We start from the raw sequence: 25543 nt of genomic DNA on the forward strand, positions 1-25543 counted from the left end.
ACAGGTGAAATATATTTCCAAATTTAAGCTCAGGACAACAATACTTTTTGAATGCTATAAATAATCCCGTCAAAATCTGCTAGTTAAAAAGTCGAAATTTGTCTGAAGAAAAAAAAACCACACGAGCACAAATATTCCGTTACTTCCGTTTACGAAGGTCGGAATAATAATAGTCTGTGTTAAAATCCTTAGCATTGACTGTAATTAATAGTTGGTTATTGATCAAAATGAACACATTTCATCGCAACAAAACTTGTGTCGCAACAACATTTGCGACTTAGCTTGGGAAAAAAAGATAGTTCATACTATAACACAAGCATTGCTTGTGTAAAGACTAACCAACGTAATCCGGATCTGAAAATGTCATATTTCCTAAGCTGCACTAAGTTTTTCAATCCGCGTGAAAAGACAGAAACAGCCAAGTTTAGTAAAATTTTCACACTTATTAAATTTTTCTCGCTGAGAAAATTTTATGTCGCTAGAACAATTTTTCACTCTGCTTATTCAAGAAAGGGTTCACTACGAAGCGAAACTTAGTGCAGATGAGGAAATTTGAAATTCGAAGTAAATATTGTCCCAATGAACTTTGAAAACAGGCATTTTAGAGAATAACAACCTGAATTTGCGCTTAATTTTGTCCACTAGTGTAGATGTCTTCACTACGATCATTTTAACTTAAAAACAAACGCAATTTGGTTTACTTTCTATTTGCTAACTCTCAAGGAAAATCTATCGAAACAAAAAACGGACTGATATGAACGAATTCAGAGACTAAGTTCTTGGGCCACGGGGTCAAGGAAAAAATTCAGGCATACCTTATATTGAACAAGATCATATTATCTCTTGACTGGACCATAAGCGACGAAGTCTAACAGATATCTCCCAATTGTGAGTTTTTGCTTAACTATTTCGAGATAAAAGTAAAAGTATGAAATTTAACAGAAATCTCCCAATTGAAAATTTTGCTTAACTATTTCGAGATAAAAGTAAAAGTATGAACTTCAATTAAATGTATCATAATTATGCTTAACACAAGGTGAACGTCTAAAGGTAGGCGGCGTATTCAATAAGGAAAAGAGGGTAAAATCAAGGCGGTCTAACCAGAACCACAATTCGTCCGAGCTCCATTCTGCCTCGTAATTTCCGGTCCGTCAACATCATCGTGAATCACATCACTTTGGCCTTCTTCGTCTTCTGATTCGTAATGTTGGTTATTTTGATGATGAATAGCAACTGAAGTGCCTCTAGGGAGTGGCTCGGGCCCAGAGCTACCTAGAGACATGTTTACATGGTAGTTATCCGATGCGCCACTTCGGGTCGCTTCATCTTCGCTTCCATTCGAGTATGAGTCGTCGTAGTCATCTGGAGGCGGCGGAGGCACAGGAGGTCTAGATGAAGACGATGGTCCAGCCTCGGGTTTGTCCGGTGCAGAGTACACGTGATCCTCAGGCTAGAAAAAAAAGCGTCCAATTTCGGAATATGAATGCTACCATCAACATGAATCTTTCGTAAATTCAGCGAAAAAAAATAACTACGGTATTATTTAAAGGTGAAAAATTGAGAATCATGACTGTTTGTTATAAAAAAAATTGGGCGTAGCCGCTTATTTAGAAGAGATTATTCAACCAATCGGTATTTCGGTTGAACCCAAAAAAATTCAAATTAGCAACTGGACGAAACTTACGAAGCGAAAATCAGGCCGATTATCTTCAAGCAGACACCAGTTGAGCCGAAAAAAAACTTATTATGCAAAAAATTTTTAAAGTTTCAACTTTTCGCCCTGAAAACCACCCTGCAGTAACCAGTACTCAGCTAGTACTTAATTTTGAATTTTCATGAAATTGAAGAGCATTGAGCATGTCACGTGAAGAGCCTTGAGCATGTCAAGTGATTCAACTGGATTTGTTAACTTGCTGTTAACTATAAAAAAAACTCTTTATTCCACTTTGATAACACTTGCTAATCGCAAGCGCAATTAAAACTACATAGAAACTGAAAACTTCTATTTTTTGAAAAATCTCAAAACGAACCAACTTCTGAATCTTAGACATGCGTTATATTATAGCTTGTTCATTTTTGTGTCACGGGAAAGCTTAATCTGAGCTATAAATCAATAACGAATTGAAAAATCATGCTTCTACAAAGAGTCGAAGCGGAGCTTCGCACCACTTGAGATACAACAAAAAACATTTTAAAAAACCGTTAAGTCGAAACAAATTTAAACATTTAAAAACTTTTTTTTCCTAAGTCTCGATAAAAAGATCGACGGCCCAGCTAAAGCTGCAGGTACAAGTTTGACATTGAATCAATTTTCTATACTGATGCGACACAGAAAACTTGATTTCAGAATTGGACTTTGACCAAAATCTTAGCTTTTCTCTTCTAAAATAAGTGAGAAGAGTGAAAAATTTCGGGATAATCAATTTTCACAAGGAGCTAATATTTCTCTTACAAATGGAGTCGCCATTTCTGTAGAAACAAACAATTATCGCAACCGGTTGTTTCAATTGAACTTTTCATCCCAGATTTGATTGCGCAAATTTTAAGAAAATTTTAGAAGTTTCTAGAAAAACAGTCAAAAGTTCTACAAAAAAGTCCCAAGACTTTCCAAACTCCGAAAAAATTTTTTCTGCAAAAAGCATGTTGTGACCTCATAAGCAGAGAAGATTCCCAAAACCGGGTTTCTCGATCGAACACATACTGAGACTTGGCACGGTAGTTTTCGCGTAAATTCAAAACGTTTCCAAAAACGGTCAAAGTTACAAAACTTTGACCTGTTTGAAGGCCATAACTTTTTTCTTAAACAAACCGGGCAGGGCCAATTAAAAATGTAGACTTTAAACTTTAAGCAACCTGCTCTTTTGATTAAACCTATGATATCAGAGTTGGCAGGATAGTTAGCAAGTCCAAAAAACGATCAAACAAATCAAAAAGTTGTCAATTCCGAGAACAAAAGCTTTTTGCGTGAAAAAAAGGCGTAGCTCGCTTGTGCAGAAGGAATTCGCGCAAACTGTCATTTCGGTTGAACCCCAAATCTCAGATTTAGAAGAGTAGTTCTCGAGAAAAATCAAAAACTTTCAAACGGCCAAAAAGGCAAAAACTTTCAAACGGCCAAAAATTCAAAAATTCCGAAGGTCCCTCGGGGTAGTTTTCTGCCAAAAAAAATCAAAAAGTTGACTTCTCCGAGGGCGATAACTTCCGTAGACAAATTGTGAGTGGCCGCTAATGCAGGGACGTTTCCCACTACTAAGCGTACCAACCAAAGGCGAAACCACTTCAATATAAAATAAGATAAAACCACATTTAAACAGGAAAATTCACTTAGCTAGTTAATATTCATTAAAAAAGTTATGAAAATAGTCGGCTAACATTTAAGTTTTCGCCGTCGCTGTGCTCAAAAGGATTGTCATATTCCGTCGGCTCTCTTGGAATGGTGTTATATTTAAAAGGATTCAATGTGTCTAGCGTTCCCGTCTTGGGATCCACTTTCGTCTTCTCTCTCACCACGTTGTTATTTGATGATTCTACAACTACTCCCTCGTTTACTGACAAGGAGGACGAGGCAGCTGCTGGTGTGGTCTGTCGGGGGGCGGCTGTCTTGGGCTCGACATGTAGAGAGGTAGACTCGGGGGGAGGTGGCAGAGAGGAAGATGACACAGCCGCTGAGGTGCTTTGCGACTGTAGCCGTAGCGAGGCAGAGTTTGAGGACGAATTTGATGCTAACACCAATTAAAAAAATCAAATTAATTTAATTTTTAACTGATCTCATTTGAAGCATAAAACCATTCAACATTTTAAAGTGATCAATACAGAGCTGAAGCTGGATATTATCACATGGTTACTATTTGGATCAAAAATGACTCCAAAACGATTGTTCTACAGAAATCGTTAACTTTTGTCGACAGAAGCGTTTCAGTACCACCGTTAAATATTGTGTTCATTGGAGGGAACATAAACGTACATGAAACTAAACTTTACTGGTTACTCACTTGCAGTTTGTGTCCGTGTACTCTCGAAAGAAGCTTCCGCGGCTCCGTGAGTTGCACTGGCAGGCGGCGAAGTGTCTGCTCGCAAGCGATACGAGCCGGTTCCCGATTCAATTGCCTTGCTATCACCAAAAGCAACAGCCGCTTGTACCGCCTTCAGAGACGCCGCACCCTTTGCCGATGCTAGACTAGGTCCTGCCATCTCGATCGTCCACTCAGTATAATCAGGACAGTTAAGGCTTGTTTCAAGGCCCCTTTTCTGGGCAAATAACGAGAGATCGTCCTCGATGCTGGCTTTGTTCAGTAGGTTGTGGAGCGAAGGGTATACAGCTGGATGTTGTGGGTAGGCAGAAGCGTTCAGATGATTGCAGACTGTTAGCATGCATTGTTTAGTGAAGGCAAGGCGACTCTTCTCGAAGTCCTGTAGAAAAAAATCATATGCTATTTTAAAGTATATCCTAGATTGACATCAACATTGATTGACTGCTACGATGTAGAAAGTTGGGATAAAAATCCAAATACAATAATTAATTCCTGAGTTTTAAATTATGCGCCGGTGGATGACGACTGGAGTTCTTTGTTCGCAAAACTATACTTATCTTGACTTGACACTGAAGAGTTTCTTTCAGCACCTTGGGATTATCTAGATAGAATTCGACAAATGCCGGACAAAATTTGTAGCCTTAAGCAACGCTTTCATCAATCTTGTCATCTTTTATCGTTACGACAGGAAAACAGAAGAATCGGTGGTTGAAAAGAACGAAAATGAAAAGCAAATCTTGCGAATTCATATGAACCAATTATCCTTAGCATAAATTCAGTAAAAGCTGCATGATTGTTAATTGAACATTGCGTAACTGCTCAATATTTGTGATTGCTCTATATACCAACAGCCCAGTGTATGTGACACGGACATAGTTAGTATCTTCCCCTTAAATGTATGAGGGAAAAGGATGTTAAATTGATTCGTGGATAAAATTTTCCCCCAACCAGAATCGAATATTTTATATGCAACGTTATGCAATTTTGGATAGAAAATCTTAACTTGGTGTATTTAAAGGTGAGGATGATAACTTCATCCGCCGCATCAAGGTGGCACCGGGTACGGCGAAATGGTCCTGACGGGGTTAAAAAGTGGTAACTTGATCCAGGCATACCTGCGCGTGTCCGAACTGGTTCTCCATGTCTCTCCTGTGTCTGTCCTTGTCTCCTTGCAGCTCATTCACTGCTTTTCTGTACTTGTCTTGAGCAGTCAACATGGCATTGTGCGCATCGTTCTCCTTCTTTAGCGCCTTCCGCTTCTGCTCGTCCGACTGCTCAGTCACACTCTGCAGCAAAACACAAACTAAGAGTTAACCCTTTTGAAGTAAATGAGTTGTCGCAACTAAAACCAAACATACTCCATCACAATAACATATTCATCGCCAGCGAGCACTTTTCAGCATCACTTAACTGGATTTCTTTAACCTTATTTACAGGCAAAAATTAAAACTTAACACAAGGCGAAGAATAGCAAGTACATGTGGCAAAAAAAGCGCATTCGGTGCCACTTTTGCTGCTTGTATTGGACATTTATCAGCATCTGATTGTCTGCTTTATTGGTTGCTGGTGTTTACATTTTTAAAGGCGACCATGGCCCAGAGGCGAGGATGTGGGGTTCAAAGTTTCAAATTTGCGATACAACATCAATCCTTATACACAAAATCCAAAAAAATATCGAGCCAACAAACTTGAAATCAGACGTTAGGTTTAGGTGGAGGGGGATTTGTAATGTTAATCCAAGACATTAGAGTTTAATGGGATACGATAACCACCGTTCTACATTTAAAATTAGTAGAACGGTGGTTATCGTATCCCATTAACCCTATTTGGACGAGCGGTACGAAAACGTACACAACTAAACACGGTTGATATTAGCCAATCAGGATTGAGAATAGAGTGTTGTAGAGTAATAACGCAATGAAAGGGACGCATGCAGCAGCGTTAACTACAGCCAAACATACGTGCACGTTGATTTGTGGAAATCACTGCGTCATCCTGTTTGTGCATGTACGAATACCCGTAAAGTAACCACTGTGTACATTTGAAACATTCATTTCTCTATATTGAAAACTACTACGTGTTTGCAAAAAATTTCTTCATGTAGCCTATAATCTGTTGATTTATTGTGGGAAATAATTGTATCCTAGCCCAATTTGCACGACCTCGTTTTATTGACTATTGGTTTGGCTCTTTTACGTACCAGCCGGTCCTGGCGGTCATGAGCAAAAAAAAACATCAACTTTTCCGAATTTCAGATAAAGTTGATATATGGCTGGGGCGTTTGAGTGCAACGTTTCCTGGGACAATGGCAACAACGATACAGTTTATTTGACGGATCTCGAGTTTAATTTGGATCTTTTCGTGGCCTATCGTGCAGATACAAACTGGGTTGGTCAGATTACGAATATTTACGACTGGAACGATGTGGAAGTTCTATGGTACAACGACAACAGCAAAAATACAGTAAGACTGCGAGACATTGTTCCCCTAAATCCTAATGAATTTGTCAACGAACGAGTGGCCTGGCGTGACGACCGTAATATTGTGGGTCGTATAACCTCTGTAAAGAAGAGTACCGGTCGTAAGGGCACAAAGCGTACCCAGAGCGTGCTTCCTGTACTCGGCTCGGTGGAGAATATTCTCGGAACAAGCAACCCTGACAGTGCAGAGGCAGAGCCGTCTGCAGAAGACTCCGCGGTTGTAAGTACAGCTGATAATGCTGGTACTCCGTGTACGCCCGGGTACGTCAAAGGGTTGTGACAGTCAATGGGTTGTGCGTAGATGTGTATGCCATACGTTGGATGGACAATCGGTACGTGCATCTTCTGAGCACCTTCTGTGCGTCTTTGCCGGTTGCTGAGCTGAATCGCTTTGACCGTAAGCGTCGTCAATACATAAGGTTACAGCACCTGCTGCAATTCTGGCGTACAACAACCATATGGGTCACGTAGATGAAGTAAACTCATATATTGCCAGATACAGAATGACTACCCAAACCAGAGCCAGATACTACATCAAGATATTTCTCCACTTTGTCAATATGATCGCCACCAATTGCTGGGCAGTATATCGCCGCGATTGCGAATTGGATAACGTACCAGTGAAATACCGGCTGAGTCTGTTTGCTTTCAAAAGCCAGCTAGCTTCCAGTTTGATGAGGGTCAATGTGCGTTCGCGCGGTGTTGGCCGGCGCAGTACAGTCGATCAACAGATCGCTGCTAAGCGAAAGCGCGGAGGTAGACGGACCCCTACGCTCGCGCCAGATATTCGGACCGATAATGTTGGCCACTGGCCAGTTGCATCCGAAAGGGGACCCCGCTGTAAACTCCCAACTGGTGAAGCACGTCCGGTTACAAAATGCGAGAAATGTGATGTATTTTTGTGTATAACTGCTAAGAATTGCTTTAAACAATTCCATGGGGTGTAATATATCATGTTTTAAACAAAACTTTGTTTTTTCAAAAAGAAATCAGTCAAAAAACGGGTTCGGTACTTATTCGTACCGCCCGCCGGATGGACCACATGCGCCCATTGGTACGAAAAAGAGCTAAACTAAATTCATAGTCACTCGATTGCAATTTTAAAATTCTCGCACTTTTAGTAATTAATGGTTGCCAATAGGTGCCCAAATGCGAAAAATGATCTAGTTTTGCTCACGTTTTAAGTACCTCGTGCAAATAGGGTTAAACTCTTATGATGTCTTGGATTAACATTACAAATCACCCTCCACCTAAACCTAACGTCTGATTTCTATCCTAGCCACATATTAACTTTGAAGTTGATTACATGTAGCACATGCATTTCAAACAAGCGCGGTTTTGGATATGGAACGACTAGTTGATACTCTTGGTTGCCCAAACTCTTATTTCAGATTTACTTTTCGGTTAATTTCATTTAGATAATATTTACATCCGAAAAAAAACCATAAATTCTCCTTCCTAGATCGATTTGGAAATTTAAAAATGAGGAAAATAAGAAAGCAGAAGATGAAGCAGAACTTCGCACCACGTGAGATACAGCACAAACAAAGTCTGGCAAACATGTCGTCAGAAAAATGAGACAAAAGCTGCTATTTCAAAAAAAAATGAAAATACGTCTAAAAACGCAAGATCAATTTGTAAATAAATAAATAATAATTCTAAAACATTTTGAAAAAGCCCGCTGAACTGAAAAAAAAAGTTTTCTTACAAACACTGAGATTTTGAAAAAGTCGTCTCCGCTCAAACAAATACCCGTAAAGAACATGTTTCAATCATCGATCGCAGCGAAATGAGGCTACTAAGCCAATACAAATAAGTCGCAACCTTAAAAGCCGAACAAAAAAAATCTGCAATTTTACCAAATCGGTATTAAAAGATTACAAACAAATACAAATTTCGATCGGAAACACTCAAACACACACATTTATAACGCATTAATCGCGAGAAATTTGCCTCTCGTGACCAGGGAACTCGTGGAACCAATTACAACCATTTCGACAACAGACTATTAAAATCGGTATGCCTATTCTATTAAGTTGAAAAAATTGTCTATTTTGCACGTGTTAAGAAATGCATACGGATTCCACATGCAATCAGTAATAACAGAGAAAATGCCCACAATTGGTATGCTTATGTCACGTAATGAATAAGCATACCAATTTTAGCTGCTGTCAAAGGTACTAGTGAAGGCATGTCTTAAAACGTGAACAATACTATTTTAAACAAATTTGGTGAACATTCGGCCGGCAACTCCTAGCACATATGCCATGTCAGTAACAGACGTCTGCCCTCCTCTTATCGTCTGGGGTAAACCCTCTAAGCAATTATAGATATTTTTAAAGTGCGAGATGTCGGCGACTCCCCATGCATATTCCGTAATACATCAGTTGGCCTGCCGAATCCCCAATTTCTGAAGGTCGAATAGCAAATTTTTGTCCGTCGAATTGTCGTCAAAATTTAAGCACGTCGAGTTGTCCTCAACTTGCTTCTTTTCGCGCATGTGCATACATGACAATGTCACTAACATTTGTATCTGGATCTAATTTTTGATACTGGATTCGTATGGGCCTCAAAAACAATTTTCGTCTCTAGCTTTTTCTTCCGGTCGAGCAAATCAACTTCTGTTTTCAGTCATTTGTCAAAATTTGTCCGATACAGTCATATGCAAACCAATTTTGACCAATGGTTCCTCACTAGCGCCAGTGATAAATATATGTCGTAAAATTGCTCATCCTATGGATGTCTAATCAAATACCGACAAAACTGAAGATTAAATCTAGGACGCGGTTGCAATTCCTTAGCTGATAGTAAAGAGAAAACAAGGCTTGGAACCATTTCAAAATCATTGCAGCAACTACTGGTAGTCATCTGTAAATTTCTCGATTGTTGCAAAAAACTTCGTTTGTTTGTTTTTTACCGAAAGCAAAATGATAAGTACTGAAATATGCGATAAAATGTACCAGAATTTGTAAAGTGCTTTAAATAATTCTGATCGGGAAACACTGTAGGTAATTTAACTTTTCACGTTGTTGAAAACTTTAGCAAAGTCTCGAAAAAATTTAAGAGTTTTAAGATAATTTAAGTTAAAAAAAATTAGATAAGTACAAAAAAAAATTCAAATTGTTTGGATGGTTCTAATTTATACAAATCGAAATAAACTGAGTCAAACTTAAATATATATACCTGATGACAATCGATTGCTTGTTGACATGCTAATAGGATGATTATTTGTGGTATCCAAAGGTGCAACTCTAATAACTCTGTTTTTGCCTTCACTTATTTACCTAGGTTTCCCTCGGGCTACTGCCAGTTGGGCTGTACTGCCCGTACAGTAACCCTGATGCAGTTTATTAGTTCATTAATGTTCTCTAAACTGTATCTAAATTCAAGTTCAAGGTCTAAAAAGCGAAAAAGTAAATTTGAGCCTGAACAAAAATTTAAGATTTATCCTGAAAAAAAAAGAATTAAAAAATCATCACGACCTATATTAGAGTCTGAATTACGTTCATCGAGTCTTAATCAAGCGTTAAAAAGCCACAAGTACCTGAGCAGAAACCGTTTCAGCCGAAAAAAAAAATTAATAAAAAAGATCCCTTCCCCTCAAAACACACGGCAGCGAATAGTTTCATCGGTCATCAAACGACGAAATATATGCTGCCTGAACTATTCGCCGAAAAATTTTGTGCTGCCTAAATGATTAAGGCAAAAAAACGATGAATACGAAGTCAAAGTTGGTTAAAATTACAAACAGGAAAAAATCGAAACACAAAAAGCAACTACAATTTTAATTGCGTACAGCTAAAAAAATTCTGTGATGTGGCAACTAAGCCGACAAAATATAAGCAGACAATTATTAGGCCTACAACTGCTTTAAGAAACGGAATATCTTCCGTTAAGAACAAAAAAATAATGTCCTATCAGATTCGCACCTAGGACCTTTGCCGTCCCAGGCCCCCTCGTAACATCCAGACCAAGTATGCAGGAGACGCAAAGAAATTTAAATATGATCTGCAACTTAATTTAACATGTCAACTTCCGCTATTCTGTGTGCAAAATCATTTACGGGAAAAAAGTCTTGCACCCCGTTGCAATACACTAGCTATCGCAAGCACTAACAAAGCCAATAGACAGTTGGAAAAGTCAATTAAACCAAGTACACCAATTACAGACTTCAAGCTCTTTGAATTTCTAGAATTTATGATTGACACTTTTGATAAAATTAGCACTACTTAAGAAAACTAGATCAAAAAGTAGTTTTTAAATTTCGCTTGGAAATCAAAAATTAAATTCATTTTGGAAACCAGAAGTCGGATCACGTTTATCGCGACTTTCACACTTTTACTGTATGATTGTTTGAAGTAAGGAAAACTCCACAGAAAAACAAAACATCGCAACCTATTTAAGAGTCTGAACTACGTTCACGACCCGAAAACACAGGCGAAGCTGCACTTCGTAAACACAGGCAGGAAAACTTAAAATGGCTTTAATAAAAGATTAAATGTAAAAAATGTAAATGTAACTGTTAACTTTCGCCGTGGGCTGGCTTAGCACCCCCAACTTAAAGAATAAGTCTCACGTCCTCGCATCTAAGCGCACACATACTGCACAAACATACTAAGCGACAGTGCGTGTTTAAAAGCTCGGTAAAAAAAACATTAGACAATTCTTTAATTGATAATCAGCGCATTCAATACACATTAATTTTAGAATTGCGATCTCAACGACGTAAGTTTTCTCCGTCACTTCAACGACTGCGCTTCACACTGGTTTGTAAGGATTAGTCTTGTCTAGCGGGTCGAATTCTTGAGCTGCAACCACAGTTTGGCACAAGACACAACTACTGCACCACAGCACTGCACAATAGTCCGGACTATTGCAGATGTCGGGGTTCTTGCGCAGTCGATGTCCAAGTTCTGAGCGAACATGAATTCGCATTACGATGTACAGCGCCAAACGAATGGCGATAATCGTTAGAAGCATCAAGTATAAGATAAGCGACCACGTTTTCAGGGGCTTCAAATTAGTTTGTATATGCAGACCCGCCTGGTTATATGCGATTGCTTTTGACTCCGCTATAAAAACATTTAAAAAACTTGCATTTTCTTTCAATTTGCACTATAAGATTTAAAATTATAGTACAAGTTAAAAGACAAACCATTTTGCAACTTGTTCTCGAAATAGCAGAATACTCCATAGACTGCTATCATCACAATTGTTAAGAAAAATAGCAGCGCTCCCACGAACTTTCGTCCAAAGGCATATCCAACGTATAGCTGAAAAACAAAATAAATCAGAATTGTTTTTCTGTGATTATATGCACCAATAGAACTCAACACACCTCAGCGACACATGGGCAGATAAAAGATGCGATGCAGGATCCAGGTTTCGCCATACATCCCAGCAGTCCAGTCGGAAACTCCTCGTGATTCGGATCCAGATCAACCAAGGTTATTTCACTTTTCCTCCGTTCCATGAACCTCTTTCCTCCAACTTTGTACGGTGTTGTTAACAACTCACGGTCCAGACATTTCGTGTCCGTGAGATCTTCGGAATCCACGAAATTAGTCAAAGAACATTTGTCCACTTTCAGAAAACCGTGGCAGTCTTCCTGTTCCTTCTCGCACGAATCAAAATCCAGCAGCGACTCCTCTTGCGAGGGCGGGATGATTCTCACTTTATGTCCCATTTTTTAACGCGCTGTACAGTAACGAGTAAGAATGTCGATGATGCTGCTGAGCTTTGACCAGGGCCAACGCTTTTCGCGGTTTGGTCGATAAAAATATTGAAACCTCGGTTGCTGAATGTTCATAAAAGGCTGCTTTGCCTGATGATAACTAAGTGATTTCGTATCGAATCATACCTGCTAAATAATTACTCATCGAAATTTAAGTTCAAGGTCGTATAAAACAGCGCATTTTCAAGCAACTATAATAATTGCAAAAAAGTGGAACAGACAAAATATATTTTGGAATCAATCTGCTAATTTTGAGCAACTTTGCAAGCAAATTTAAATTTTTAGGTGACCTTCAGTTATATTTTCTTCTGAACAGTTCGCTTTTGCATGCAAAAGTTTTCTAAATAGGTTAGTTGCTCTTTTTAATTAATTCTGTCAGTTCCAACTTTTTGCAATTCTCTTTAATCTATAGTTAATGCCAAATTGTTGACAATATCTTTTCGGTCAACGAATCTGGACAAAGTTAATTAACCTAACACTGCTCATTTTGACGTCCGATTTGTTTTTCACTGATTTTCACACGAAGATCTGTGTCCAAAAATTAACCTAAAACGCGGTTATTGCTGAACAATTAAATTGCTCAAGGTCACCAATTTTGCCATAATTTGTCATTACCTGTAAATTACAGTTAGCTATAGTTTCAGAATTAATTAAAAAGCGCAATCGTTCCATTTTACCATAACTTTGGCCTAATAATAGGTTTTGCATGCAGACTTCTCCAAAATATAGTTATTGCCAAATTGTTTGCAATATCCTATAGGATCAACTCATCTGAACAAAAATAATTAGTCTAAAACTGCTTATTTTGACGTCGAACTTCATCTTATTACTGATTTCCACACGTAAAAACAATTTCCATCTAAAACTAATTAACCTCCAGTGCTATAGTTTTTGACCAATTAAATTGCTCAGGATTTAAATTTGGCATTAACTAGCTCTTAACAAATTTATCGGACAATGTCTTAAATTTCTGAAATGATTCTGAAATAAAAATAGTGATGAAAAAAAGAGGTGAAGTGAAATAAAGATGAAAATCAAGAAAAATTTCTCAAAATTGCATTTGAACTCAAAACAACCAACCAAGAGAATTGAGCTTTTACAGAGGTCAGTTTTTTAATCTAACTTCAAGCCCTTAAGTTCAAAACAATTTTCATTCAGCAGCAATCTGACAAGCAATTTTACAAAAGAAAAGAGAACATAACACACCGTTAAACAGGCAACCGCAAAACTCCGAAGAACTAATGCTCCGACTTTCGAAGAAAACGGAATATTTAAGCTTGGTGTGGTTTGTTTTTATTCAGTCAATTTTTGCTGATCGAAATAATAGTTATTAACAAACAAATTTTGTGCCCCATTGAAGATATCGACTCCGTAAAATCAGATTTAAAAAATTATTTAATCTCTGATCTTTTGTTGCAAAGTTATGGGAGTTTGAAAACTGTCAATTTGACCATGGTCTGGACTAATTTATACGTGCTTTGAAGGTTTTCTTTGCTGAAAGCGTAACACGAACTATTTATGTAAGGCGAATTTGCCCACACAACAAAACTGTTCCAAATTGAATTGAGGCTAGCTAATCGGCCGTATTAATTTCGTATGACACAAACTTTCAGAATTGATCTTAGATATTGTCCAAGACTTATAGTTTTTCAGGATTTTCGTCTCCCAAAAACTATTCGATATCGATTAAGGGGCAGTCGGAACATTCAAAACTTTGCCCTGCATACGAGCAGTCTTATTTCTAATTAATTCAGCTTGAAGGTCAGAATTATTTCAAAAACAAGAGGTTGTTCATTAAATTTCTTAAAAGCTTTACATTGTACATTAAAATCGTCAGCTTCTATAGCTTTTAACAAACTTATCAGAAAACGTCTTGAAATTTTGAAATAATTCCGACCTTAAGACAAAGAGACAGGGTTGAAATTACAACCAATTTTTCAACAAATTCGACTATCATCAAAAGAGCAAACCAAGATGATTGCACAAGCCCGTAACTTCAAAATTTTTTTCATTCAGCTGCTATCCATGCAATTTTTCAGAAGAAAAGAGCACATAAAATGCCGACAAAAAGGCAAACACGAAACTTTGAAAAACTACTTTTAAAAAAATTAAGGTTTTTAAGGACTTTAAGGTCAGAAATATTTCAAAAATTTAATACGTAGCCTGATAAATTTGTTAAAATCTATATAGAGAGTTGCAAAAAGTTGGAACCGACAGAATTAATTAAAAAGAGGAAATGACCTAGTTCAGAAAAATCATGCATGCAAAAGCTAGCCTTCCAGACAGAAACTATGACTAAAGATCAACTAAAAATTCAAATTTGCATGGAAAAATTGCTCAAAAATGGCAGATTGCTCTTTTAAGTTAATTCTGTATGTTCCAACTCTTCACTCCTAATTATATAGTTTGTAACAAACGTATGTTAGACGTTTTAAATATCTGGAAAATTTGCGACCTTCAAATGCCTTGAAAATTGGAAGTGAATTGAATTTCATTAGTCAAAAGATCAATGCCATGATGATCCTTTTGTGCAAAACATTCGAGGCAACCTGCATAACAAAACGACACAAAGGTCATCGGAAAACTTCAAAAAATCATTTGAATTAGTTTTAGCATGAGGTCAGAATCATTTCAAAAACGTTCGTTGTCCAATTAATTTGTTAAAAAGTACAGTTCTAATTTAATTATCCGGACAAAACTAAAAATTGAAATTTCAAACGCGTTTTTCTCATATTAGGTTAAGACTAGACAAAAGCAAAGAAAACAAAATGTGCTTAGAATTTCTTCAGAACTAATATGGCCCTTTTTAAACAAAATTCTCAGACAACATTTCACCCCGAAATTGGATTATTTTTGCTTTTTTATTTAATCAAGAATTCCGCTGAAATCGTCAAGTTAATTGATAAGAGTTATATTGAAAAAAAACCTCTGACAAAGCCCAGCAAAGTTCTAGAAAATACCATTTCAAAAAGCCTGGATAAAAGCATATATTCATGGTTGATAGCCAAAAGGTTATTTCTACCATATCAAAATCAACATCTTGGCTTAAAAATAAACTTCAAATATTTCACGCAAATTTTTGGATGTTTTAACCTTGTAGAATTTCGCCAAAATAAAAGCCAAAATGACCCATTTTTGGGACAAACTTTTGGTTAAGAATTTCGACAAAAATTGTGGTGTGGCAACTAAGCCGACAAACTATAGTCCGACTATTACATTAATATTAATTACAATGAGTACACAGAGGCGAAGCTTCGCAAACTCAAGCGAGGAAAATGCTAAGCAAGTGAGCTCGAAACAGGCAAAACAAAGTGAAATAAGGCAAAAAGAAAAGACTAAAAAAACCACATGAGAAGTTTTTTATTGAGATTAGGAGTATCAAGTTCTCAAATCTGCTCCACGATCACTTGTAACTTTACTAACACTAGCCACCAATGAAGCAGCTACAGTTTCCATCAAATTGCCAAAGCTATGTAGCAAAAATTCGACAAAAAAAACACTATTTCAATGTTCCGGCTTTGAATCTCCGACCTGTTCATTTGGAGTCTCACGTGCTGGCATCTGCGCCACGATTAATTGCAAGTGAAGCAGTGGGCCAGCTAATGCGCCTGTTTTAATATTTTTTAAACATATTGTACAGATACAGATAGTTCAAAAAAATGGACTTTACGCAAAACCCTAGTGATTACTCTGCTTAACTAGTATATTAGTCACTTAATAAAAAAAAGAAAACTACTTTCTCTTTTAAATTAAATTCTTTTCCTAAAACCATAAGCTTTTCTCTACTAAAACATGAGAATAGCCTCTTAAGCAGGGAAGATTTCCACGCCCTAAATTTTTAAAGTTGAAGCCATAATAACAGATTTAGCTATTAGTTTTGAGAAATGTGATGAAAATTCAAAAAAAAGGAAAAATATTCAATAATTGGTTTTTCCGAAGTCCATATCGGCTTTCTAATAATAAGTAAAGTAACAGATTACGCAGGCAAAATCTAAGCACGATGTTAGCTTGATAAACTATCAACCTCGAAATCGGCAGGTTAGTTTTTGGGGGAAAAAAGTTTCCAAAAAACAGTCAACATTTCAAAAATTGGTCTTTTTCTAATGCCACACTTTTTTAAACTGGTTTTTATCCTTCGATTCAACTCTGAATCTCCGATTTGGCAGGGCTTAATTAAGGCCAAACTTTTTTCTACAGAATTTAGGGAAAAGCCGCTTGAGAGGAGAAGATCCGGATAATTTGTTCTTTTGATTGAAACTTTCATTCAGATTTGTGCCTTTAATATTTGACAAAACGGAAAAATCAAAAACAATTTGATCAAAACTTTCCCTAATGAAACTTTCGAAGGCCGTAGAACGTGGACGATTTTTTCATTGGTACCATGTTTTGAACATCAGTACAATGTTTTTGCGAAACAATGAAATTTTTTGCGGAAAATGCGAAATTTCCCAAAGCATCGCAAAAAAGCAACAAACAGCAACGAATCCCATTCATTTTCATAATACCTGTTTTTTTTCAAACAGGACCTAACACTAGCCAAAAATAAAGCAGCAACATATGCTATTAAATTGTCTATGCTTATATAAGCTGAAATACGATTAAATTGAAATCCACTAAAAGTTTCACCAAATTAACACTCATATTTGCGACTTGGGTTGGAAAAAAATTCTTCGTAATAATACACTTCGCATTGCTTGTGCAATTAATGAATTATGTAACCAATGAATTTATAACGGGTAAATAAGTGAAGTACCAGGATGCTTCGCTTCGTTTATTCCTTCCATAAATCTCGGTCAAACCTGTGTTTTATTTTTCTGCTTGATGTTGTGTTCATCCTTGCACGAACTGTAGTACTTGGACTGTCGCTCATTCACTTTTTTCAGCTTCTCCGACCACTGGTCCTGAGTGTTCTTGAAGCCCTTCTCGATGTTGCGCAGAGTGTGTGCCTTCTTGTAGTTATCTGTCTGCCAGTCTCCCACGTTCTTGCGCACTGCACGCAGATTGGACGCTATTTGCATGTGGATTCTTAAAACAATTCAACAAGATTTCTTTAAGTTCGTCAAGGCGACTGTAGCCGCTAGTAAATTAACAATTTAGGATTAACCAACCACATTCTGATAAAAAGCGAACTGATTGGTGATTTTTTTTTTCATTCTGCCGGTGGTAGAGACCGTTAGTAAATTAGCTACTTAACAGCTTAGAGCGCTAGCAATAAAGCATACTCGGATACAGTTGTCATCAAAAAAATGAACAAAAAGGCCAAAAAAATTGATTTTTTGTCATAATTTTACAGATAAGTTTTCGCACTTTTTCAACAACTGTTTCTTACCGAGGAACCGTTTAACGAAGATTTAAAAACTGAATTTCCTGGAGTAAAACGAAAACTTAAAAAACGTCGAAAAATTTCCGATGTAATTCAAGTCACGACCAAAAGAAATTACTTTGATATCTCAATCGATTCATTCTGATCATTATTCGTAGAATCTGATTTGCGAGAAAAGTTTACAAAAACCGTCAACAGAAAGTTCCGCCCACATTCATAAGCACAGAGGCGAAGCAGAGATTATAAGTCAAGAAAAAGTTATCAAAAAATCAGTTACCAAAAATATGATAAGAACAGCTGATCCAATAGCATAGAAGGTAAAAACCAAAAAATTTTTGCACATTGAAAACAAAAACTATTTTTTTTTGAAAAATTTCAAAAACAATCGAAAATTTTTATTATTTTTTTTTCATTTTCAAAATTTTCACTTATATTAGAAACTGTCTTGGAAAGTGATTTAGAAATGTCCGAAACATTTTGTGAGACTTCAACCATGCCTATAAAAACCAACAAAAAGTAATTGAAAAAAAAACATTCGGAAAATGAGCCGACGGAAATAAAGCCGACACTCAAGTGCCGAAAAAATAAACTTTTCGGCAGAAAAAATACTATTGAAGGAACTCATAACAATCAGACAAGACCCATACCTAAGCTAACATGAACATACTACATTTACCTCTGCAGTAAAACACGTTCGAATTCTGTTGACATAGTCGTTAACGGAAAAAAAAAGTCTAGTACCCGGTTGCAATACCCTTGCTTATCGCTAGATAAAAACAGTAAAAAGGAGCGCTGTGTTTTGAGAAAAAACTAGACCAAAGCTTAAAACTAGACAAAAGCTTGTTAAATTTGGCATAACCGACTACAGTTGTCTTCGAAATTGAATAATTGAGCAAAAAACGTTTTAAAACATTTTTTTAAGTATTTTTGAATTCTTTGAACCTTTTATTCCCAAGAAAGCGCTAAACCAAGGTTGAAAAACCAGAAATACTTTTCTATAAAAAACTTACTCGCTCGCTTTACAGCTCAAAAATAGCCCGAAAAACGAGAAAAGGTTTATCTCGGCAGAAAAAAATTGTTAACGTCGGTCAAAGCACAACTTGAGGAACTTTCAAATGATGTTTCACTCAATTCATCTAACATTTGTGGCGCCTGATTTTGAGTGGAATAGAAGTTCAACACAAATAAGGATAGCCGGTTACTGTGCAAGCAGCACAGAAAGTTCCGATCACAGTCTAAAAAAAAAGTTTTTTTTTTTCAAATTAGTATCGTTTTTTTTCTGCGTGATATGATAAAACAGTCTGAACGAAAAACTGGAAGCTAGGAATATTCGACATTCTGAGTCAAATAGACAAAAATTGTAGAAAAATGAGTAGGAAAACAAAAAAAAAACAAAAAATGTTTTTGGAATTTTTCATTTTCAAATGCCGCTAGAAAAACTCAAAAACCAACTTCACTTAACTAAAATGATTAAGCAAACGGCCTAAATTAAGCAACCATACATGTTTTTCAAATAAGAGCGTTTCTTCTATGTAGTCTGATAAAACCTGAAAAAAAAATTAGGCAAATGAGACAGTCATAAGTAAATAGGCCAACTGAATAACAGCTTTTGTAGATAAATGGCTATTCAAAAAAGCACAATCGTGAAGACAATTCAGAACTATTTCAAAATTTTTTTCTAATTTATTTGCAGAAATTTCTTTGAATTTTCGAAGTTTTTGATTCCAAAAATGGCGCTAAAAATCCAGAACTAAGTTTTCACGGCTTAATTTAGGCTTAAATAAGCTATTATAAGCGTGCACGCTCATTTTATTAGCTCTAAATTGAAGCAAAATTAAAAAACTTCAAATCCGTTTTTATCGACACAGATATATTTTATTTTTCAAACTTTTTAAATATCCTTCGAATCGCAACTGACAGGGCTTTAATATGATATATCACTGACTCATTCTGATGATTACTTGTGGTACCTGATTTTGCGTGTGAAACAAAAAGAAAAAACTAAAACATACCCGAATACAAAGTTCCCCACAATTTTCAAATGGTCGGAAAAAAAACTTCCTCCCACTTTCTGTGGTTGGAACAGTTGGTTATTAATGTGATTTTATGGAGTAATAAGGAAGAGGAGAGCTTTAAATTAAGCTATCTTAAACAATTGTTAAAAGCTAACCGTTGAAATTTAGTTTTTTTTACCCTGACCACTGCCTTTACGCGCTCTAGATTGGGCCAAAAGAGCAGAACTTCAAATTCGGTTGTTCTCAAAACAGAGAAAAAAACTTTTTGTTTAAAATACTCGAGTCACAACTGAAAAGGGATTTCATTGTTATTCCACTCGACATCATTTGAAGTTTATTTATAGCACCTGATTTTGCGCGGAAAAATTCAAAAAACCTACAGCGACCACGTTTCGTTATAAAAATAACAATAAGGATAGCCGGAGGCTGTGCAAGTAGCACAGAATCCTCCAACCATTATCTTAGGAAATACAAACTCTTTTCATGTTGTTTTTCCAACTTAGTGTTGTTTTAAATTTGGGCATACCCGATAGTCATAGTTTATAAGCAAATAGGGCATGCAACGGTTTTTACACATTATTAGCTTGAAATTAGACCAAAAATCAAAAATTTCGAACTGGTTTTTCTCGACACTGAGAAAATTTAGTCAATGTTTGTTGTCAGTCAAAATCACGACTGAAAGGGCTTTAAATTGATACATCACTCGACCCATTCCGATTCCTATTTGTGGTACCTGATTTTGCATGGAACACAAAGAAAAAAACTAAAACACGCCAGAATACAAAGTTACTCCCCATTTTCGATGGTCAGAACAACCATCAAGGAGGTATTTACAAAAAAAAACGTATTAATGAAAATAAAAGAATTGAGTTTGCGGGAACTGCTCAGCTAGCGGAAATTTTGTTCAGGAAACGAATATTTAGAGTAAGCTTGATTCTGATCAAGGTTTTAATATTCAGTTACAAACCGCTGAAATCTGTAAGAACTACATGAATCAACACTATAATATTCTTTTTATAGATTTAAAACAGAGGCAAAGCTGCACTTCGTAAACACAAGAAAAATGGGTAAAAACTAATACAACTGGACTACGGAAACTTCTTTCATATAACCAAATACCTCAAATCGAAAAAAACTTTTACAAACGAAACACTACCGTCTTGAAAAACACTACCGTATGGAATTACCCCTCAACAAATCCAATTCCGGTATGAAAGAGTTGGTCCATTCTCGAATTTGAATAAATTACTTATTTAATTGCATGCATAATATAAATAGAAAAAACACAGACACTCACTCTCGAACTGCGTCTGCCTCTTTGGTGAATGCCAGCCACGCCTCTTTGAAATTCTCTTCCTCCGACCCTGCTTCAGTCATCTTCTTCCACGTATTACTCCATTTAAACAGGGATTCCGCATACGCCCTCTCACACTGCGCTCTTTCGTCTAACATTTTCTTCAGATGACTCAGTTGCGTGTTGCTGCTTTGGGATCTCTTTATGACTTCTTTGTAGCCATCCAGCTCCCAGATTAATTTGGAGGAGCTGGCACCTTTGGAACTATTAGGGCTCGCATGCGGTCCATTCTGGACTCGATCAAGCTGTTCCGATGAAGACATTTGCGAATTAGAATTGCTCATTTTCGAGCTCAATTACTCGTTTTAACGCTACTAAATACTCCAAGAGTAAGTAGTGCTTTGAATAAATTTTAAAAAGTAAAATCCAAATCATCGGGGGAAAAAATTTCTTCTACGCACAATGAATTTTAGCTTGATGCTAATCGCGTGTTCGAATGTACTCTTTTCACACAGTAAGCGGTGATAATTTCAGCAGACATTTTCAGTCGCCCCTGGCGTAGAAACACAGGTAAATTGCTTTCATTTTCTTCTGAAAAAAATGTAATATAGTTTAAAATTAGACGTCGAAGAGAAAATTTCCTGCCTGTTAACGGTAACTAAGTAAAACAGAACCAATGTAATTAATTCTACGTCTAAAGGATGAGATGCACTCGTCGCGTTTACTTCTCAACCATAGGAAGAATTATTGCAAGCTTACAGTCTTTCACGATAAAATAGGACACTTTTCGAAGTTACAGACTGAAGAGCGAAAGACTTCATACTACACAGAATAAATTATACCAATGCAAGCAAATCATGTTGTGATTGACTGAAATCTTAAATTACATTTGTGTAAATAATATGAATAGGTCACTCCGCTTCAGAACATCATCTAGGTTTTATGATTTTCTTTTCGCAAAACTAACATCCATTGAGTTTTTTTATTTCGAAGATTGCTTCATTCGTGTCGCTGCTTTTCAAATAGTGTAATAACGGTGAATCCAAATTAGGTTAATGTGTCAAGTATATTAACTGATTACTTTCAACTTATACCTAATCCGATCACTTGTCATGAAAAGTAAACCATACTGTAGAACACTGACTGCATGCGCCTAATAATCATCAATTTCTTCATTCATAAACGCTTACCTTAGTAGAACGCTCACTTAAGATTCTCAAAAAAACACATTTGATTATACTGTGGTAATATCATTCTTGAACAGATCAGCAAACGCAAGTCCACACGTTTATACAATTTAGATTGATTTGATACAGCCATTAAATTCTTCTCAGAGGTGTGACTCCAATAAGACCAAGACTGTGTTCCAAAACGATCACACCAGACTGAAATACCGCCAAGCGATTGGTTTGTTTCTTTTCACACGGCTCCGAAACACACGGCGCATTATTGTACAATCTAGTTAGCGCTTTGCACAACTGATAAATGAACTCTCTCAACTTGAAAGGATCCAACTCTTCGTAGCACTCATACAAAACACTCTCGTAATTGCTCAAAAGAATCATAAGGTCTGTAACATATGTTTTTATTTCCTCACTCTCATGATTGAAGGAGGCGAAGTCAAACTGAAGTGGCTCTGTACGGGGATCGATCGCAAGCCCATTAAATAATGTGTGTATTTTAGCGCATGACATAAGCACGTATATTCCCGACTTCCCCTTGATTGAAACCACTTCGTTCCAGTTGAACTTGTAATCGCTCATTCTCTAAAACAGAATTAAAGCCATCTGATGTTTTTTTTGCCTTAACTTTTAAACGGTTGCGCAAAAGAAAAAAGACGATAACAAGATACGCTACGATTCACTGCAAATTAACCTGCGCCTTGCAAATTAAAACGTAGCTCTCATGGACGATTACCCTTTCCCCCTTCCAATATTTGAAGCTGGCTCAATTACCTTATAGGAGAAACAGTTGACAATCAGTGATGCTATCGCCAACTTGTCAGCTACATAATCGAACTCACTCGGGTCCGATTTCGTTGTCTCCTTCATTCTCAACAGCTCAACAACCATATCCCTCGCATCTTCCACCAAGGAGTCAATGCTCATCGCGTTGCCCTTCCTTGAGCTCATACCAATAACTCGTCCGAACTGTGTGTGAACAAGTTCGCATTTGTTGTCTGGCAGCAACTTCTTCACGAAGAAATTAACTTTTCGGAAATGCTCGAACTGCCCTTTATCGACAACGTAGAGCATCTTCGACACATTTTCAGAATGTTTCAGCCTATCAATAGCTGCAGCAATATCACGGGTCAAATATGTAGAAAAAACTATACATTTTCCATCCTTAAGAGCAAAAGGAACGCGAGTTTTTCTTTTGCCCTCGACAGGAAAAACAAGAGAATCATCAGTCTTCGCATACGGCACGAGAGTTTTTAATTCATTAGTTATGTCCAAAGCTTTAGACCTGTATTGAGACTCAGATGTTATTTGATCATACTCGAGTCCAAACTTATCATTCATATCAGCATAATATTCCATAGTTTTCTCACAAACCATTGCCCATAAATTCACGCAAAAACTGTCTCCAGTTTCGAGCAGTAATTTAGTTCGATCACAATGTTGTCTGAAGTTTGCATTGGTTTCATGCTTAACATTGGCTTCCGCGTACAACTTCAGCAAGTCGTGAACGTTCAGATGACGTATTTTTTCAAACACGTCTGTTTCTGAGTGCAGTTCTTTTACATAAGTGAGCAGAAGATTGAATTGGTCACCCCAATCGCCAAGATAACTCAACTTTGTCACACTGTGTCCATGTGCTGAGTATAACTTGCTTATTGTATTTCCCAGAAGAGTAGACCTGAAATTACCTGCAAAATTAAAATGCAATTCTAGCACGTTAATTGCACAATTGAAATGCAATTGGATAGTTGGTGGAATCAGCTTGTGGAATCAAGATTGTGTGTGCCTTATAATATTAGGCAGTAGTGCCTGTGCAATATTATAAACGAGAAACTATTTATATTTTTTTTCAGACAAACATCGATCATCGTTGAAAGAAAAAGTCTGAAAATTCGGACATCTTGTGGCCTAGATTTGCATGCGAATTTTAAAAATTAAGATCCGTTTTTCAGGAAACTTATTTTGAGCTTATTGAAAAAATATCCATCTTACGCCAATGTTTCGCCCACCTCTTTGGAGAGTGGCCGAATTAAATATTGATCGAACATTCACATCGCCGTTAGCACTTAAAAAATCAAGATTTAAGACTTATAACAGGTTGATAAGTCACCCTCGCCCTCAAAACACATTCACAGAAAAGGCTTTATTGTTCAACAAATGAAATAATATGAGGCCATTAAGCCAATTTAATACAGGCCGAAACCTATCAAGCACGGAAAAAGGAAACAAAAAAAGCTTGGCCCACCTCTTTGGGGGATGACCTGTACAATTAGTGATCGACCATTCAAATCTTCCATGAACACTTGGAAATATTCCAGCAAATTTCACTATAAAATTTTGAAAGGTCCCAAAGCCGATAAAAAATAGGCCGAAACCATTCGGGCAGAATAAAGTTTTTATGCGGGAAAAAAGAAGATATACGAAGTCAAGGTTAGTAAAATTACTATCAGCAGTAGTTAATCAAAACACTGAAAGCAACTACAATGTAACTTACGTACAGCAAAAAAAAATTCTAAGATATCGCAACTAGCCCGACAAAACATAGGCAGACCAATAAAAAGCCGACAATTCGTTTTTTAAACGCAATTTATCCTCTTTGAAAAAAAACAGCCCCAATCAGATTCGAATCCAGGACCTTTGCCGTCCCAGGCGTATTCTTTACCTCCAGTCCAATTGAACCCGGTAGGCAGAAATTTCAATACATTATATGAACTGAACCTAAATTTACCATTTCTAATTTTGACCATTCTGTGAGCAGAGTTACTTAGGGCGCAAACATTACTGAAAATTATTCTGCAATCATAGAAAAAACAGCTGTTAAAACGGCTGCTGCTTGCTAAATAACTGGTTACTCTTGTTTGACAACATTCAGATCACATAAGTACTGTGAGCAGACTACCTGCATTGAACAGCACGATAGCATTGAAACACAGAAGTAAAGCCGAGCTTTGTATCAGTTGCAATCTACTCAAAAGTAAAAAAAAATTGCGGAGGTCACTGACAAAAAATCTAGAAATACTTTTTAAAAAAAACTTCAAAAAATTCATGTTTGTCTCGGATGATATTCATTTTTAAAAACAAACTTGGAAAAACACAATTGACTGCGTCAAATGATGCCTTTCAGAAAAAATTCATCCAGTGCCACATAAGCCGATAAAACTCGGGCAGACGATCGTGAACCGAAAACAAAATTAAGCTAAAACATTTTGGGCTCCAAGTTTTGTAACTTGAAAAAGTTACCCCACCTGAAACATACAAAGACCTTAAAATCTTTTTTAGCCTTTGAAAGACCTACTGTTAGGTGATTAAGTCGATATCACAATTGCCAAAACCATTTGAGCCGAACCTTATGGACAAAAAGGAAAAAATGAGATTAAGGAAATCATATAAAACCAAAGGTCGCTAACTTAAAAATTACAGGCACGAATCAAACAATCTTTCAATTCTACTAAATACTAAATCTTGATTCTGCAAGAAAACAATTGCTT

At 36.7% G+C, this 25543-nt stretch overlaps 4 protein-coding genes across 6 annotated transcripts in view; 1 reads left to right on the forward strand and 3 right to left on the reverse strand.

Moving 5' to 3' along the window:
* Positions 1-21467, reverse strand: part of LOC134847759 (protein kinase C and casein kinase substrate in neurons protein 1-like) — a 29821-nt gene extending 8354 nt beyond the window's left edge. The window contains exons 1-6 of the mRNA XM_063864966.1: positions 20878-21467; positions 17042-17267; positions 5144-5314; positions 3990-4407; positions 3370-3719; positions 1102-1450 (exon numbers count right to left, since the gene is read on the reverse strand). Of these exons, the coding sequence (XP_063721036.1) occupies positions 1102-1450; positions 3370-3719; positions 3990-4407; positions 5144-5314; positions 17042-17267; positions 20878-21218 (1855 nt within the window). The 5' untranslated portion in view covers positions 21219-21467. The remainder of the gene's footprint in view (positions 1-1101; positions 1451-3369; positions 3720-3989; positions 4408-5143; positions 5315-17041; positions 17268-20877) is intronic.
* The window catches only part of LOC134847739 (uncharacterized), a 569481-nt gene that overhangs the window by 332148 nt on the left and 211790 nt on the right, over positions 1-25543 (forward strand). Inside the window, exon 1 of one of the 3 annotated variants that reach the window (XM_063864945.1) lies at positions 441-451. The exons of the other annotated variants lie outside the window; for them this stretch is intronic. The gene's annotated coding sequence lies outside the window, so the exon portion shown is untranslated. Of the gene's footprint in view, positions 1-440; positions 452-25543 lie in introns of those variants that run through there. 3 annotated transcript variants of the gene reach the window in all.
* LOC134847779 (uncharacterized) lies at positions 11164-12444 on the reverse strand. Its single transcript, XM_063864999.1, has 3 exons — positions 11847-12444; positions 11664-11781; positions 11164-11580 (listed from the first exon to the last, which is right to left on the reverse strand). Exons 1-3 carry the CDS (start codon positions 12192-12194, stop codon positions 11267-11269), a joined length of 780 nt encoding a protein of 259 aa, XP_063721069.1. The 5' UTR covers positions 12195-12444; the 3' UTR covers positions 11164-11266.
* Positions 21580-25543, reverse strand: part of LOC134839227 (probable arginine--tRNA ligase, mitochondrial) — a 13658-nt gene continuing 9694 nt past the window's right edge. Inside the window, exons 4-5 of the mRNA XM_063854711.1 lie at positions 22830-23825; positions 21580-22640 (exon numbers count right to left, since the gene is read on the reverse strand). Coding sequence (XP_063710781.1) covers positions 22194-22640; positions 22830-23825 — 1443 coding nt within the window. The 3' untranslated portion in view covers positions 21580-22193. The remainder of the gene's footprint in view (positions 22641-22829; positions 23826-25543) is intronic.

This window comes from Symsagittifera roscoffensis, chromosome 1 (assembly GCF_963678635.1).
Source record: "Symsagittifera roscoffensis chromosome 1, txSymRosc1.1, whole genome shotgun sequence".
In the NCBI taxonomy this organism is placed as follows: Eukaryota; Metazoa; Xenacoelomorpha; order Acoela; family Convolutidae; genus Symsagittifera; species Symsagittifera roscoffensis.

Coding starts and splice junctions, on each gene's coding strand:
- LOC134847779 (XM_063864999.1), bottom strand. CDS start 12,194: ATGGGACATAAAGTGAGAATCATCCCGCCCTCGCAAGAGGAGTCGCTG. Junction 11,782..11,846: donor TCTGCCCATGTGTCGCTGAG/GTGTGTTGAGTT, acceptor TTTGTTTTTCAG/CTATACGTTGGATATGCCTT. Junction 11,581..11,663: donor CGAGAACAAGTTGCAAAATG/GTTTGTCTTTTA, acceptor ATGTTTTTATAG/CGGAGTCAAAAGCAATCGCA.